The 17,255-nt window shown below is 45.5% G+C and overlaps 8 protein-coding genes across 8 annotated transcripts; 4 read left to right on the top strand and 4 right to left on the bottom strand.

Annotated features, from left to right (window-relative positions):
* Positions 1 to 2,239: 2,239 nt before the first annotated feature.
* Positions 2,240 to 2,427, top strand: SNOG_16482 (hypothetical protein; the record flags this gene model as incomplete). Its single annotated transcript, XM_001806544.1, has 2 exons — positions 2,240 to 2,279; positions 2,363 to 2,427. The coding sequence occupies 2 exons, from the start codon at positions 2,240 to 2,242 to the stop codon at positions 2,425 to 2,427; spliced, it is 105 nt and encodes a 34-aa protein (XP_001806596.1).
* A 1,337-nt stretch (positions 2,428 to 3,764) lies between these two features.
* Positions 3,765 to 4,319, bottom strand: SNOG_16483 (hypothetical protein; the record flags this gene model as incomplete). Its single annotated transcript, XM_001806545.1, has 1 exon — positions 3,765 to 4,319. One exon carries the CDS (start codon positions 4,317 to 4,319, stop codon positions 3,765 to 3,767), a length of 555 nt encoding a protein of 184 aa, XP_001806597.1.
* Positions 4,320 to 5,899: 1,580 nt separating this feature from the next.
* Positions 5,900 to 6,893, top strand: SNOG_16484 (hypothetical protein; the record flags this gene model as incomplete). The annotated part of the gene is made up of 3 exons (XM_001806546.1): positions 5,900 to 6,185; positions 6,249 to 6,781; positions 6,834 to 6,893. 3 exons carry the CDS (start codon positions 5,900 to 5,902, stop codon positions 6,891 to 6,893), a joined length of 879 nt encoding a protein of 292 aa, XP_001806598.1.
* A 283-nt stretch (positions 6,894 to 7,176) lies between these two features.
* Positions 7,177 to 8,343, bottom strand: SNOG_16485 (hypothetical protein; the record flags this gene model as incomplete). Its single annotated transcript, XM_001806547.1, has 1 exon — positions 7,177 to 8,343. One exon carries the CDS (start codon positions 8,341 to 8,343, stop codon positions 7,177 to 7,179), a length of 1,167 nt encoding a protein of 388 aa, XP_001806599.1.
* A 900-nt stretch (positions 8,344 to 9,243) lies between these two features.
* Positions 9,244 to 10,284, top strand: SNOG_16487 (hypothetical protein; the record flags this gene model as incomplete). The annotated part of the gene is made up of 2 exons (XM_001806548.1): positions 9,244 to 9,418; positions 9,806 to 10,284. The coding sequence occupies 2 exons, from the start codon at positions 9,244 to 9,246 to the stop codon at positions 10,282 to 10,284; spliced, it is 654 nt and encodes a 217-aa protein (XP_001806600.1).
* A 265-nt stretch (positions 10,285 to 10,549) lies between these two features.
* Positions 10,550 to 10,733, top strand: SNOG_16488 (hypothetical protein; the record flags this gene model as incomplete). The annotated part of the gene is made up of 2 exons (XM_001806549.1): positions 10,550 to 10,625; positions 10,681 to 10,733. The coding sequence occupies 2 exons, from the start codon at positions 10,550 to 10,552 to the stop codon at positions 10,731 to 10,733; spliced, it is 129 nt and encodes a 42-aa protein (XP_001806601.1).
* Positions 10,734 to 10,774: 41 nt separating this feature from the next.
* SNOG_16489 (hypothetical protein) lies at positions 10,775 to 11,897 on the bottom strand (the record flags this gene model as incomplete). The annotated part of the gene is made up of 2 exons (XM_001806550.1): positions 10,775 to 11,161; positions 11,277 to 11,897. The coding sequence occupies 2 exons, from the start codon at positions 11,895 to 11,897 to the stop codon at positions 10,775 to 10,777; spliced, it is 1,008 nt and encodes a 335-aa protein (XP_001806602.1).
* Positions 11,898 to 12,461: 564 nt separating this feature from the next.
* Positions 12,462 to 12,954, bottom strand: SNOG_16490 (hypothetical protein; the record flags this gene model as incomplete). Its single annotated transcript, XM_001806551.1, has 2 exons — positions 12,462 to 12,473; positions 12,634 to 12,954. 2 exons carry the CDS (start codon positions 12,952 to 12,954, stop codon positions 12,462 to 12,464), a joined length of 333 nt encoding a protein of 110 aa, XP_001806603.1.
* Between the last annotated feature and the right edge of the window lie 4,301 nt (positions 12,955 to 17,255).

Genomic DNA, 17,255 nt, shown 5'->3' on the forward strand with positions numbered 1-17,255 from the left:
CGGCTAACACTTTATCTAGGTTCAAGGTTACACGTTCGAATCCCGGAACGACTGACCGAGCAGTCGCGATCTTTTTTTGCAGCATCATCAGTATCAGCATATGATGTCATAGGCTTCCTAAGGTCATATGTCTGATAGCGTAAAAGAAAGAGCCGCTGTTGCTCTGTGTTTGAGAGCACGAGGTTAGAGGTTCGAATGCTCAGGGCGACAACTCCTAGCAGACACTATCTTTTTTTTTCTCAGCATTGGGACATGATGTCGTAGTCGCAATGGGTTTTCTGCGGCGTTGCCAGCATCAGCACACGATATTATAGGCTCCATCGTACGTGAGACCGTAAGAGAAAGAGCTGTTATCCCGTATCTTTGAGCAGAGAAGAAAGAGCTGTTGATTCGAATCAGTTGGTACGTCCACCCGCAACAACAAGCCAGCATATACTGAAGGAATATTACTATCCTCGATATGTTAAGTCCAGTTCGGGGTTCTTTCGTCAATGATCCAACCAACGAATTCAGCGCCCGTTGGTTGGTGAGACAATTCCCCGAGTTTGAACAGATACTAACACTTTACAGGGCGGGAGTTCGAGTCTCCCAGACGACAGGTGCTGCCAGTCGCGTATTTTTGCAGTTTTTGTCAGCATCAGTAGAGCATGCCAAAGGCTTCGTTCTTCTCGATAGCAAGAAAGAAAACGTCGACCATTTGCATGCGCTGGTGCATCGCCATGCGTGGTCTTATGAGGTGAACATTGTTGGCAATTCTTTTGCGCGTGTGCTCGGCGCAGGCCTCAGGCGCAACGCCAGCAAGCCGGACCTCGACGTTTGCGGGCGCTGACCAGCGCGACATTGGAACGTTGCGAACTTTCCAAGTACTCAACACGATGTCGAAGTTTTGAGATATTCCCACACTTGAGATATGTTCCAAGAGGGACATAGGACGCGAGAAGCAATTCCATCGCTAACGCTGCGCCTTGTGGTGCGACTGACCTGGAATGCATCGGTTTTTCGGCCAACATGCAAGCATGCAGAATGCAAAGTCAAATGCCACATCAAGCAACGCGACTTGCATTGGCAGCGCCAGGTAGACTTTCCTCTGCATTCGCAATGGAGTGGAAGCGCCACGAAAACCGTCTCAAGCGCCTGTCAAACATGTGCATTGCTTTCCATGGATGAGCTCAGCAGCCCGTTGATGATGGTTTGGCATACCTCCCGATTATGCTGAAGCATCATTTTGAGTGTCCAAAAGAAGCATTCGCCTACTCGTAGACCACAAGCCGTCGAACCAAGGGCTCGGCTCCGTCGCACTGCACTCAGCGTCTGAAATCGAGGCTCATATGAGTCGCAGTAGATTAAGCTGGGTCAGGGGAAACCCGCCTTAGTCTGAATCATCCAAATTTCGGATCTCAAACTCGCACGAAAACGCCTTTCATCTTAAACTACGGAATTTTTGGACCCACAGAGTAACATCCATTACGGAGCTTTTTACAGCGACTTATACTTAGTGGTTCTGTCAGTTGCACACGAGGAAATCAATCTCCCACGACATCGTTCATCAGCAAGTTGGCGGTCCTGCAACGATGCCCGTCTCCTGTCATCCCATCGACCTCCCACTAAGGAAACAGTATCGGCGGCTTCGGAACTGATTTGCGACGATCCAGCTCCGAGCAGGTCGAGTGTTCTGGAAGATATCAGCTCTAGCAGCTCCGTCAAGATCGCACGTAAGCAAAAGCGCAGTCATCAGAGCGATATTCACGGATATCTCATTCGGCGTGCTGAGACATGCCGTTCTTCTCACCTTCGCGACTTGCTCATTTTGCCCGAGTTCCATGGTCTGCATCTCACTACCGAAAGTAGCATCTCTCAAGGCTATCAAGGGATGCATCTCCGATGGAATGTGCGGCAAGCATGGAGATGCAAGACCTTGTCCCAAAGGTGCTGGGAGGCTAGCGCCTAAAAGCTCCTTTCATATACTGCAACCTCACCACAGGGAGGACTTGATAGAGTTCAGAAGCCCAGCTTTTGCTCTGCTTTGGTTCCTGCCGTCGTTGCAGCGAAAAGAAGAGTACTTTGATCTGCCGGGAGAGCACAGAACTGCAAGGAAGCGAGTGAACAGCCTACCTTCAACGAATTTGAGTTAATGCGAAAAAAGGACTAGGAAGTTCCCGTGCTGGCGTGTTTCCAGGACCATGTCGACTTTGTTGTTCCGGAGTGGACTTCGCGAAAATCGAAAATCGAAAATCGAAACATGGACTTAGCAACGCCGCTCGGGCCCCATCCCGACTTTGGTATGCAGCAGAACCGAACATCGCGCAACCGCTTCAGAAGGCATCAGCAATCTTGTGAAATCTATCTAAACATCTTGAGATAGTTGTGCAAGATGGGCATGCGTACAGCGCTGTCGATATTGGGCTCGAAATGGCCTATGTATTTTGATTCATTCCTGTTGCAGCATCGGCACCCATACACCAAGCATTGCACGTCACGGACCCCAAAGCCATGAATTTGTCTCATACTAGGCCAAATCCTATAACCTGGGAACCGCATTGTATTGCAGGTTGTGTTGGCGGACGATTGTTTGGTCGTGGGTGATGATGGTAGCTTATGGGATCTGCCACCACCAAAACCACCACCCCGAACGCACAGCTAGGCCCATTGGTACTTACCTGTAGTCCGAAATAATCATGCGTAGTGTCGGAGTACTGGAAGATCATTGAGCCCTAGCTCATCTGATGAGCGTCGGCATGTTCGTCAGGTGCAGCTTTGTGCGGCCGGAGGTGCGGAAAACACGATACCCACATGCAACACCGTTGCACAAGAGGAGCACACTGTTGCGCTGGCTACCGTCTCGATCATATGTGAAGTGCAGCGGTGCCCCAAGTCTCTGGCCCTGCAATGGCAGCAGCAGTGGCTGTTGTGGGACGCGGGAGACAAGTGTGTCCCCGCGTAAACAAACGCTACCCCACTCGGCCTCGCCCTTATCCACGTACCAAACCTTTTGGCTACCCCAGCATCAACAACTCCTTGGTCTATATAAGGCCCTTAGTTTGGTTGCTTTCTTGTCGGCGTTGGGCTTGACCACCCCAGCGTCGACCGGTTGGTACATTTACTAACTTTACAAATAGTGCGAAAGCACCACTCAACGGGTTCGAATCCCGTTGTAAGCGGCAAGTCCGGTTTTTTTTTGGCATTTATTTTGCCTTCGCGCCTCCCTATCTTTTTGCTACCCCTACTACCAGTTCTGGCAGCCATTGGTAACGTGCGTTTCTTTCTGCGGTTTTCCGCAAGTATTTGCATCATTTTTGGCACCGTGAAGATGTCTAGGCTATTGTATGGGGATGGTAAGAGCTTTAAAATGCATATCTGTGAAAACTACATGTCACATACCAGGCAATGAAGCATTATCGATGTAGCAGGCAGGAAAGTCTGAAGGCAACGAGAAATATGTAAGTCGTGTACAATGTAGGCAAGAGGTAAGTGTTGACACGTTGTTGCTGAACGGTTTCGAGGATCTGTTTGTCTATCTACTTGTACAAGGGGGTATCTTTGGAGCCAAAACGCCGCCAAAGACAAAACGCTGCCACAAGCAAAACATCAAGCAAAGAGAGGATGCCCACGTAACCCGCGGCGCCGGGCCTCGGCGGACACCCAGGCTGTTTCGTCCATACGGACTACTTCGAACGCCTGGGACCGCTTCGAACCACGACGCGGCATAAAGAATATGGGCAGAGCCTCGCTGTCGCCGTCGCTCATCCACCCGTCTCTCCCTCGACTCACTCGTACATGAACAGGCACGACCCCTCAAGCCGCCTCCGGATCAGCCTCGTGCTAGTTTCCGGATCCAGCCTGAAGAGGCCATCCCATCCTCCGTTTGGGTCGACGACGTATGGCTCACCATACAACCTCCTGGCTGTCGCCTCCTCCGCGGCAGACAGCTCCTCTCCGGCCTCCAGCTTCTTCTGGTATTCCCTCGCCAGACTCCTGCCGACTCTCAACTTCCTCGCCGTCTGTTCCTTCAGGACGGCCAACCCCCGCTGGAGGCAGCGGTACCTGTATTTCCGCCTGCGCTGCAGCCTGTCGACGAACTTTTGCTGGGCTACAACCCGGAATCGGTCGTAGCCCTCCCAAACGCCAGCCTGGTAGTGCAGCAGGTCCTCCTCAGCCACGGCCAATCTCCGGCCGAGTTCTGCCACTTTCTCCTGCTGGTCGCTGCAGGCCACCGCTGCCCTGTGCTCGTTGGCGCAGAGGATCTCGGAGCATCGCTCCGCGAGGATGTTAAGAGCTGGCGGCGAGGCGGGGGCGGGGGCGGTCGCTTGCGGGCTCGTCATTGCGAGCGTTGCGGGGTTTGGTGGTGGTGGTGGTGGTGATGGTGATGATCTAGGGCGGGGTGTTAGCAGCATTACCCAGATGTGAGCTCAGAGATCAATTGACTTACGAGAGGGTTCTTGGGGTCCTTGCCGGTGGCTTTTGGCTTGGATCTTGTGGTGGTGGTGTGGGTGTGTTGTGGTGGTGCCGCTTAAGTTGGAGTTGCGGCTTGAGTTTTAGAAAAGGTGAGCTCCCGCAATCTTACGTGACGGCAGAACGAGTTTGCAACATCAAAACGCTGTAATTCTGGTCGGAACAGCATCGTCGGTAGCTACCATGACGGTATGCAAGATACAGAAACTACTCTCGTCTACAAAGAAGCTGCTTCGTTTGCTCAAAGCCATCAATTTGCTATTAACTGCGCCAAGTTCTGTTGCGCTTCACAAAATCAATTGTCTAGTCAAGTCCGCTTCTCAGCTACGTAACATGCACTTTACCATCGAGCTTACGGCACATTTCTCTCTCACTCGCACTGACTAAGGTGTGTATAACCCAGTGGGCATAATATCCATGATTGAGGATGCTTTCTATGTCTCTATCTCCAATGTCTCCAAACGTTATTATGAAGAAATGCTTGCTACTACCTGCGACTTCAAATTTTGTGCAGCCAGCTTGTTAGAATTGACGATATTGGATCACATTCATGCTACTCCTCCTTCAGGGCCACATTTCTGTGCGACAATATTCACATGTTCTAACACGGAAGACAAATCGAGGCACGGATTCCGTAAGCTCGAGTCTAGCTACCAGGACAGTTCATAAGCCACGGTCTTCTCATGTATAAGTAGCTCAGCCGGCTAGGTGATAACAGGGCTGAATGAAGTCGCCAAGAATACCAACTTGGATACAAGTATGTGCCCCTTGTCTTCTCGAATAGTCATCTGCAACGCATGGGTGATATGTAATTGTCGAATGTATCGAACCACGATGCACTTCATACTTCACTGTAGCCCTGCACTTACTTTCCATTCATACAACCTCTAGAAACATTTACAAGGCCTACGCTGAACGGCAAGGCATTAGTGAGATTGTAGATTATATATAGGACAGGATAAAGAATAAGGATCACCGGAAGTGAGACTCCATCGGGATATTTGCAACTTGTTTGATACAGACTTGAACGTTCGCATTGGAAAGCGTAAGAAATACAGACTACTGACAAGTTTTCGATCCTCTGGTTCGCATTGCATTTGGGTATCGGGCCGACTATGTCAGTAGGCCTAGCGAAGACCCAGAAGGCAGCTGTACCGAAGATATGAGAAAATGCCGGGCTTGTTCGAACACGCTGTATGAAAACTGGCGACAAGCTATCGATAACAGCATGTCATGCATATCATGTATGTGTGACGTGCATGAGTTTCTCGCCCCGGGTTGTCTAATTCGGTTCGTCGCGGCGACGGTGCGGCCGAGAAGCCCGAAAAGGCGCTAGCGCTACTGTTTCCAGACAGATCACACCGCACGACGTTGATCCTCTTCACCGTTGTAACCTTAATCCGACGACGGTCCGGAAGATTACAGACCGTTGAGGGGCTTAAAAAAGACTATGGCGCCCTTCATTCCCGAGCGAGCGGACGTTTACAGCGTTCGCGCTATCCTGGCACACTGCAAACTCCCCAACGAACTTATCCTTACAATCCTCGACCATGCTCGCTATTGGGTCGAGCGCGTGGAAAGCCGCGTCGGGTACAAGATGCTCTTTGATGAAGAGTTTACCCGGAGTTACAATGCGGCGGTTTCTTATCTCGCGGCAAACGCGATTCCCCCAGGAGATCCTACCGACGCAGAAACACCGAAGCTCAAAGAGGTAGAATTTCTCGTGGTGAGCCACGGTAAGCTTCAGCATCGAAAAAGGCTAAAGTCAGTCTTACTTACATTGTTCGCTTGAATCACAGATCAAGCGTGGACGACGGAAAACACCAAAGGCACATTCCAAACATCCTCTTGGTTCGAAGTCTCCATTGTTCGACCACTTGACCCTGCCCCGCTTCATAGAGGCGATACGGATGTGTTTCGCTCCCATAGCTTTTTAGAGGATCAGAACGGCCTTGGTCAGAGTATCGACAAAGTCTTGGAAGATGTCTTGCAATCAAGAAGAATGCAGCTTGTTCCCCGTCCATCTTCAGCCCAGGAACAGCAGCGACTACATTGCCCGGAAATGATCTACACTACAGGCTCCAAGCCAGAACCTCCAACTGAACAGGAGGTTCAGGTTGCACGAGAAGGCGAATACGCATGGTATCTTCAGGGTAACGAGGTCGGAAGAGGGACATCTCTTTTCGATGGTGAAATGATCCGTCGATACACCATTGTTTGGAGCAGTGATTCGAATCCCAGATGGGTTGGCAACGATGGCAGTGGGCAAGGCAAAGGTTTTGTTGATGCTTTACGAGAAGGAGACTGTATTCTTGTGTGGGCGAGGGCAAAAGTAAGTCTTAAAATGGAAACGATACAAAGATTCTTGCTGATTATTGTGATAGCGTCGAGGGTGGGAGAACCACGTACACGGACTCCGTATCACTACTCGCACAATCATATGATCTATCGGTATGGCGCCATCACGCCTCAAGCTTATGCACCAAACGTGGTAAGATCCACATTTATCTGCAGATATGCACGTCAGATGGGGCGCATGATTCATTTGAAAGTTTTACGGGGTTATCACACGATTTGAGCTGTTCAAGTAGGAAGGAGTATCGAAGTAATATTGCAATTGGTCTAATTTGATTCGGCAGTGCGGTATGTCTGACAATGACCGATAGACACGACAGGACATCGGACAGGCCTTAATTACACTAAAGCATACTGTGTCGCTCGGAGAAATTATCCGTCAACAACATCGCCTACCGGTGCGACATGTGCATTGCACGCCCGCCAGTCGCGAAAGGTGGCGTGCTCAGCATCGCAGTTGTCGCAAACCTTCTTCACCTGGACTGGAACAAACGGATGCTTTGTGTGGCCCGCGACAGATGGAGGAGTCGGAGGACCGGCGGTGGCTGGATCATCTACAACGGCACCAACAGTGCCTAGAGGCGCCGCGCCAGCTTTGGCACGAACTTTCGCAATGCGCTCGGCTGCAGTCCGGGCTTGAAGATCAATGCGAGCTTGCAGCTTCTCCTTTTCGACACGGATGGCAGCGGCCTTCTGGTCCAAGAGGGCTTGCTTCGCAGCCTCACGTTTGGCCTTTTCAACAAGACGAGCTTCCGAACGTGCGGTTTCAGCTGCTTTGCACTCATCATCGATACACTTCCGCTCTTCAGCTCGCTGTGTGGGCTTTGCGGCCCGTGAAGGAGTGGCAGGCGAAGACTGAGCCGATGTTGTAGTGCGCCAAAGAGTTGGCTTCTTCGGCGCATTCGGTGTGGAGCGCCGTTCGGGCGAGGCGGAAGCAGGCGTGTATGTTCCCTGCTTTGCAGTCGACATATTCGATAGCCATTCTTCGTGCTCACGCTCGCGCTGCGCAATCTTCTGCTCGTACTCGTGGATGCGGATCGCGCAATGAGCACGCATGGCTGGATCGAAACTGTTCTCTTCAGCAAGCTGCGTCCAAGTCTGGGCCAGATCCCTGAGTCCAACAACATCTAATTCCGATTCTTGCGCATCGCGCTTCTGTCGTTTCTGTAGGAGTTCCTCGAGTGATTGGCGCGCCTTAGCTCGCAGGGCCGTCTTCTCCTCTGGAGTTGTCAGCTTCACAGTCGATCTACGGCTGGGAGATGAAGAAGCATCTGACGCAGCCGAGGCTTTCGCGATCCTACTCGCCTGAGGCGATAATTGAGCGTCATATGCTGCCTTCATGGCAGGGTTGCCCAATACATCGTATGCAACCTGCACTTCATTAAACGCCGCAGCGCGAGAGGCCCGCTCTCTAGCTGCAAGATGCATGGTCTTGCCTGGATGGCATATCAGAGCTAGCGCTTTGTATGCTGCGCGAATCACTTCCGGAGCAGCCGATGGCACCAGTCCAAGAGCTGTGTAGTGGTTTGTAGCAGGCATCGTCTGGAAAAGTCTGCTGATGACTGAAGAGATATATGATTTCTGGTTTCTCTGGGAGCTTTTCTGGAAACGATTTAAAGAAGCCTAGGTATGTGCATCGAGCACGCACAATGTCTCTTAGGTCGACGCACATGGTGCAATCTGGCCTGCATCGTGGAAACAGATGCCTCACAGTGTCTCACAGACAATGAGACTTCACAGAAACTGCACTCGGTTTGTTTGCAACAAGTATCCTGGGCGGCCGGTCAATTCGCCGCCAGCGATTGGTTGAGGAGGTAAGACAGGAAGAGAGCGGAGATGCTCAGTCGGCTTCGGGAAGCGGCACGGGATGTTGACCACAACCCCAAGAAACTCCTGTTTGCTCCACGCATGTGCTGGTCCATAACGAATGGACAGATGGTTTTGAGCACGCGACCAGAGGCTTATGAGGAGTTCTAGAAGAGTGCAGTGGCTGTTCCAGGCTGTGCAGGGGTCCACGAGTTATGTAAAAGCGTGGAGGTCCACACCTCGGACACAGACAATATGGCGCAATCTTTCACGATCGCCAACCTGAGCGCTGGCAATAGAAGTTTTCGCGCGGGTGTGCGTGGAGTCTGCATTGTGGGAGTTCTTATAGGGCAGCACGTTATCGCTCATGCGCGCAGTACGTCGGTCATCAATCCCCCAGAACACCGGTTCCCAGCTTCACCACGGATTCAACACCAACACCCGTCAACGAATTGCAAACCCAACGACTCGGAAGCCTCGACGACGAGCCGAACGCATGTTGCCGATGGAGAGAGAAAATGTCGGAGTTTCATCGTCAGCAAGCATTTGGTCCGCCGACCTTCATCGGCGTGTCTGCGAATGGGAGGTAAGGCGCGGTGACGTCGTCCTGTCAGTTGTCGCACCAAGTTGACCATGGCTAGTTTGTCTGGACGTGACACGTACGAACCACTTGATGCCGCACAACTCTATCACGAACACGAAGACGACTACCGAGCCCTGCCTCCTCCTCTGTCCTCACCGCAGGATGGCTATGCGCACGGCGAGTATGCGTATGCGTCGCACCACAGCAGCGGCGCATCCCTCTCAGGTAAGCGCATTGCTCTATTTAATTCTCCCAAATATCCATCCCACACCACTTCTCCACGCTGTCTCTCCGCGCTGCGCGTCTCGTTCCTCTTGTACTCTCCATTCCCTGCTCGCGGTTGCAATTCCCGCAACGCTGGGTCGCTGGTTCTGTATGTCGTCAAATTCCCGCCGATGGCGTGCTCGGAAGCGAACACCATTACGCAGCTGCCCCTGCACGTGATCCGACCACTGCAACCCCCAACACACGCACATCTCCTTCCAGCAGGTGGCTATGCAGCTGCAAAACCATGTCTTTCCAGATCACTGATCGACGGAACTACCCAAAACTCCTCTTCCCGGACGATTTCCTCATCTCAGCACCTGATATGGTACTGACACCTCCTCCAAGGCCTGCAATACACCTTGCCAACCATGGCTGCACACCCAGTCCCGCACCACTATGAGCACGAGCCGTCTCTGCTGGATGACCTGAATGGCTTCTCGCCCATCGCCCCAAACTACAACATGAATGCATATCGCACGCCATATCCCGACAGCAACGCCACCTCCACGTCTTCAGCCACTAGTCCTGATGCGCAGTTTTCGACCGACACCATCATTGTCGAGGCAGACGAAGACAAGCGCAAGCGCAACCAGGCCGCTTCCGCTCGCTTCCGCCAGAAAAAAAAGCAGCGTGAGCAGCAGCTGATGGAAACGACGCGCGAGATGCAGGATCGCACCAAGAAGCTGGAGAAGGAGAATGAAGGCCTCAAGAAGGAGAACATGTTCCTGAAGAAGCTGCTCGTTGAGAAAGTGGATCACATGACCGAGGACGATCGCGAAATGCTGAGGAAGGCGGCGGGCGTAGTGCTTGAGAGGAAGAAGTAATTACGAGAAGCTTTGTTCCTGCGCGATGATCACACGGGCGTCAATAGCGGTGGAGTTTCTACGGGATCGGTATATATGGGTAATGCGGTGTGGCGTGGCGTTTACAGTTGCGGACTTCACTCATAATATCGGAGTAGGCTTGCATGAACGTCTTCTAATAGTCTGAAGTCGATCATACTTGAGCATGAGTCGAACAGACATGAGCTAACGTATGGAGCGCGAGTCAGTTTAAACCCTCATGCAACAAACTAATAAGTATCACATCATGTACCCAATGCGACTTTGCACTGCGACACTACTTCAAGGTCATCTACCACGAACGTCATTAACATCAACGAAAAGTAAGTCTCATGTCATGCAATTCATTCAACGTCTTCAGGTGCCCGATACTATTAGGCAGCCTGGTGATTACAGTCAACCTCAGCTCCATCACCTTCATCGCTCTATAATCATCTCACTCTTCCCGCCCTTCCTACGACCTGCTCAGGTCCTACTCCTTCCCCTCCAACTGTCCGATCCTCTCCTGCAACCTCCAAATCTCCTTCTTATACTCCTCCTTCTCGTCCTCGCTCATCTTTAACTTAATCTCCAACCCCATGGCCTTGCTATCATCCTGCTTAATCTCCGCGATACGCAGGTCGGTAAGCTCACGCTCACGATTGAACCGGTTGTTCATGTCCACACGCAGACTATCCACCTTCTGATTGACGAGTTCGCAGACCTCTTGAGCAGACATGTGAACGGGCAGTGGAACGTTGACTTCCGTGCTGCCATGAAGCTTGTCAAAGGGTCCGGGAGGAGGGATACGGGCGAATCTTGCCGGAAGTCTGTCGCCATGGTGCGGGAAGCGCATTGCGCGCTTAGGGTATGGGGGTGCCTGAGCTGGTGATATTGTTGTTGAGCAAGGTATGTGGGTAGATATTGGGGCCGGGAGGCTGGAGCCTTCCATCAGCCATCGCCGAAAGCCAGCGGTCTGGTTTTGAAGATGGGACATGAAATTCGGCATGCTCGTTCGTGGACTCATGGGTGCCAGTGGTCTGTAGCATAGGCGCATCACGTCCCGGTACAATACGACCGTCGTCCTCTCCAACGCTGGTCTCTCTATTGACCATAGTGAGAGGCGGCTCCTCTCCCTCCCCGTCCGTCATATCATCTCTACGGGCCTTGATACTCTCCTGGGTTTTCACAGGAAGCTCGGAAAAGGGTTTCAAGAATGCGCTGCCCGCCGGCTTGTCCAGATCGTTTCGCCAGCCTGCGCGCCGCACTGATGCGCCTTTGTTGGCGGCGCGGGCAGCGGCTTCACTAAGTCGGTACGCAAAGTCATCAATCATGGGGGGATCGTTATGCCGAATCGTTCTCCTAGGGTCCCAGCGCTGGCGATCAGAGAACAACGCAGTGGGAGTGTCTTTCGAGCGATCAGGTTCTGGCTGAAACGAAGGCCGATTGGCGAGCATCTGCGCAACCGCAGCCGCATCAGCCTCGTGGTCATAAGGCGCTGGCGACACACGTGGGAATAGGGTCCTGTTTCTTTCAGGATTTCCCGCTATGTTCTCTTCGGTCTTGCTGGAGCTTGGTGATTGCCCGGCGTCGTTTGGGGACTGCTGGGTCGACATGGCGGATGTTGAGCGAAATGTGATTGTACGGGGTTGATATGAGAAGGCAGTAATAGAGTGGGCTGGCCAACAATTCTTTGTGGAGAGTGCGGAGCAAATAGGCTGCGGAGCGTAGACCCTACTTTGCGGTAGTGAGCACGTGCCAGCGGTCTTCGTGAATACCTCTAACGGCCGGTTTAAGCACGGGAATAGTTCGGGTAATACTTTTATCACTTGCAATGGAGTGACGAGAACTGTTACTTGTACTTTTGCTCGTATTGTTTATGTTTCAAAGAATTGCTCCTCTTAAGGTCGTAGCAACAAACCAGGGTTGAGCCTGCCTTTCAGCTCCGAACCAAGATATATCATCAGAAGATTGCTGTGAAGCAATTTTGTCTAATTACTGTGATGTGAATAGCTTGTGTGCCGGAGAATGAAAAGTGTCGCTGTCGATTTCATTTGTTGCTTAGATCGGACCTCATCGGATCCTGAATTCCTGAATTTCCCGGTGTACATGCGTGACTGGCGGCCCCGTATCCGCAAGCTCAGCGTGCCCTATCAGTCTCGCTCGTGATGTTCACACAATCAGCTGTGTTCCTGGATTACTTGTATATCTCCCCACAACCTGATCAGGTAACCCCGATTTCCTTCACGACCTGCTAAATTGATCTTCATGTCCTGTCCTGTCCCTCAAGTATCGAACTTCGCAGAAATTAGCTCAACCACATCTTCCCATTTCTTGTAGCACATGACTTACCTGCCACTTCTGCAAACCTCTTTCCCTACCGCCCGCCTTTGCGCCAGCCGTCGATCGACTCGCCATCTTCGGCTCATTTGCCTTCACATACTCTTGCGCGAGACTCGCACAAACCTTCTTATGCATTTTGAAATGAGCTTTTTGGCAATCTTTTCCGCAGTAGGCTACGCTGTGACACTTGAGACATTGCTTAAGGGTGTCCGGTGATTTGGCGCACTGGGCGCATTGAGATGTGGGTGATGTTGATGAGGATGAGGAAGCCTCTGGCGATGTGGTGTTTGTGCGTTCAGATGTGCTGCTGGGTTCGGTTTGGTCGGCCATGACTGCTGTGAGATTCTGATGTGTAAAGAGAAAATTTGGGATAGAGCGTAGTGGCATGCGATAGACTACTCACGTGGCGACGGCGTTGCAAAAAGGTGCTGGGTTAAGCCCTCGGCTTTTCGCAAGTGAACGCTAACGGAATTAAGCGAGAAGCGCTAAGCTGCATTCCACGCCAGGCTGCTTTACAGCTATCCGGCATAGCTTTACAAATACAATGCACAAACACTTTTATCATATGAGAACGGCTGGTAAGACTTTCAAGATGGCCGTTTAGTTATTGAAGGCGATATTGTGTTCACGAAGCAGGAAGAAAGATAGATATCTAGGTTACATGGAAGAAATACTCGCTTGCGAAATGCCTTGCAATTAACTAGCAGACAAAAGATCGCGGCTATGCTCTGGAAGCAATTCTATGATGTCGCAGTATTAATACATGAGAATAGTGAAGTACTGATCTACGTAACTAAGCTAACTAAGCTTAGGAAGTAGACTAACGTTTCTCTATAATCTATTTATATATTTAAGCTAGCTCTTCTAATATATTAGAAGAGCAGTAATTAATATAATCTTTTTTCTTAAGTTTACTTAGCTATAATAGTTATAAGCTTAGTGCTATAGGATTATAGAGTTAATTCTTTCCTATATATCTTATATTTACTAAGTACTTAAATTAAATTATTCTACTACTCTTATTTCTCTTAAACTTCTTAAATTATTCTAACGATATTAGTCTAAATAGACTAAATAGACTAGATAAAACTTTCTTCTATAGTTACTCTTTAAGCTTATAAAGACTAGCTAGCAATTAACTAAGAATTTACGCAGAATCTCTAAAAGATTAAAATTAGCTTATAACTCTAGAATCTATACCTAAGCTAGATAATATAAAGAGAAACTTAAAGCTTAATGCTTAAAGTATAGAAAGAGATAGCTAATAGCAGATATATCTAGCTAGTAGAGCTAGCCTATCTTACTCTAGTAATTAGATTAGATTATAAAGAGTAATACTATAGCGTATTATCTACTCTGCTACTTAATCTAGAGAACTTAACTTAAATACTCTAGATAAAGCAGATAAGTTACTTATTTAAGCATGCTAGCAATTATAGTAAATAACTTCTTCTAATCTAGATATAATAGAGCTATAAACTCTACGCACTTAGAGAATAAGCTAAAGATAATAAGATAAAGTACTAAAAAATAATTAAGAGATAAGTACCTACTTATCTTTGCATAGAAGAAAGAGAGATAGTAATTAAGATAACTAGATAGAAAGTATAGATACTAGAGTATATATACTAATTACTAATCTAGATAATAATAATAGTTTATAAGCTAACTTTTAGAATATCTTCTTACTAGGCGTAAGAAGAGCGTAAGATAATTAAAAGAGTTATAAATTTATAAATGCTGTAATTATAGCAGCTACTCTAACTAATTAAATACTAAAGTTAACCTAACTATACTAAAATAAGCTTCTAGACCTACCTAAGACTTAGAAATAATTTCTCTAATATAAATATAAGATATAGTTTAAAGCTATAATAAGATAAGAGATTAAATAGCTTTATAAGAAAGATATCTAAATAATTTAGCTAATAAGCAAAGCAATAATTTAACTAATCCTATTAAAGTAAGTTTAGACTTATAAGTTTAATTAAGATAGTATGCTGCTTAAGTGCAAAGTATATATAGTTATATAAGAAGATCTTTAAGAAAAAAACTTACTTAATTTAACCTATGCTGCTACCTTAGTAGTAAGATTATTTTAAGTAGTAATAGCTATAGCTACTTACTTTAATCTAGAAGTTATATAAAATAATATAATAAGAGTATTTCTTAATATAATAATTATAAAGAAGAACTCTATACTATATAAGCTTTCTAATAGTTTTAAGAAACCTAGAATATATATTAAGCTTAATTAAGCACTTTATAGTATAAGAGACTTACTACTTCTATAGTATAAGAAGTTCTTAGAAACACTCTAATTATTAGGCTTTATCTTATTAAAAGAAGAACTCTGCTTCTTCTTTAATAAAGATAAGAAAGTTCTAATACTTTTCTATATTAATAATATTCTTTTGCTATATTATAAGGCTTATAAAGCTTTTATAAAAGATTTATAGATTAAGATTACTATAAAGTTATTAGATATAATAAGATTCTAGATAGAAATTATTATTATTATTCTATCTAAGGTATGCGCAGTATCTTATTTGCGTATATAGAAGCCTCTGCACCTTTCTTAGTAAGTTAATTACTTAACTTATTTTATATAACGCCTTCTATCTAATATACTCTCTTAGCTTAGAAGTTCTTTTTATAAGCTATGCATTCTAGTTAATTAGCTATAATATTAGGCTCTCTAGTTACTCTTATAGTAACTCTAGTCTAGCTTTCTTTAAGAGAGCTTTTATATGCTTAATAAGTCTTAATTAATTAAGGAAGTTAGCTTATTTATTAGCTAAAAGAGCTTTAGTAAATCTATCTGCTATTATATTATTAGATAGTATATACTCTATCTTAATTATCTTCTAAGTAACTTCTTATCTTAGCTAGTAGTAGTATATATTAACGTACTAAAGTTTTATTTAAAGCTTAGCTACGTTTTCTATTACTAGTCTAATAGTCTGCTTATTATTATATTTAATTATAATTATTAAGTTACTAAGGTTAATCTAAAGCTTCTTTAGTAACTATAATATAAAGATAGCTTTCTTTGCTATCTAAGAGAGCATAAGCAGTTTAGCTTCTATTATTAAGATTATAACTATATTTTATTTGCTTACTCTCTAAGTTATAAGACTGCTAAAAAGTTTAATAGCATAGCTTTATAAGCTTTTCTAGTTAAGAGTATTATCTATAAATAATATATTACTTATAACCTTAAAACCTTTACCTTTTCTAAGCTTAAGAGCTAAGTTTAATAATTACTTTAGATATAGTAGTATCTAGTCTACTGCTTCTTAATACTTATTACTTAGATTAACTAGAAATTAAGTAAGGCGCGATGTTATAAAGATAATATCTAGCCTTATAGTAACTGCTATAAATAGCAAAGATCTAATCTTATACTAATACTTATTAATTTTAGCTAGCGCTATAAGTCTATCTTATAGTAGAAGTTTAATGCCTAATATTAGCATATTATATCTTATACTCTAGTAATTAATAAGTAAGCTAATTTTATTAACGTAAGTAGCTTAAGATAGCTAAATAGTCTTCTGCTAGCAGTTATATATAATCTCTACTCTAAGAAACTACTATAAGTCCTCTTCTTCTATATAGAGATATTTATCTTAGATCTATTTAATAGCCTTTAGAGCCTCTAATTCTTTCTTTAAGTAGTATATAATAATAATTATTGCAGTATTAATATATAAGAATAGTAAAGTACTAATCTACGTAACTAAGCTAACTAAGCTTAGAAAGTAGACTAATATTTCTCTATAATCTATTTATATATTTAAGCTAGCTTTTCTAATATATTAGAAGAGCAGTAATTAATATAATCTTTTCTCTTAAGTTTACTTAGCTATAATAGTTATAAGCTTAGCGCTATAAGATTATAGAGTTAATTCTCTACTATGCATCTTATATTTACTAAGTACTTAAATTAATTATTCTACTACTCTTATTTCTCTTAAACCTCTTAAATTATCCTAACGATATTAGTCTAAATAGACTAAATAGACTAGATAAAACTTTCTTCTATAGTTACTCTTTAAGCTTATAAAGACTAGCTAGTATAGTATATTTAGCTTAAAGTATACGCTATTAGAAAGTAAGTATAGAACTATGTTAATCTAGATAGCTTATTATAACTTAATCTTCTTAATAACGCTCTTCTATACTTAGGATTATCTACTAAGCTAGTTAAGCTAAAGAATTCTCCTGCTAGAGCTACTAATAAAGTAAAAGCTAATTATAAAAAGTCTTTATAAGAATATATTAAAGATATTAAAGCTTATAAAGTTTTATTAGCTAACTATAATAAGAGAGTCTAATAATAGAAAGTTCTTACTACTAAATAGTCTTAAAAAGCTACTGCACTTATAAATCTTTAAGACTAGATTATAAAAATAGTCTTACTAAACCTTCTTAAGCCTATCTAGATTAAGCTTTTCTAGATAGATAACTTAAGCCTTTAATTATAACTTAAACTGCTTAAAGATTAGCTAGCTCTAAGTAAAGCTATAACTTAGAATTAAATTAAATAAGAGTACTAAGCTTATCTAGATAAAGCTAAGTATAGCAGAATTAAGCTAAAGAAGTAGTTTAATAAATAGCAAACTCTC

The sequence above is a fragment of the Parastagonospora nodorum genome, assembly GCF_000146915.1.
Source record: "Parastagonospora nodorum SN15 chromosome Unknown scaffold_48, whole genome shotgun sequence".
Lineage (NCBI taxonomy): Eukaryota > Fungi > Ascomycota > Dothideomycetes > Pleosporales > Phaeosphaeriaceae > Parastagonospora > Parastagonospora nodorum.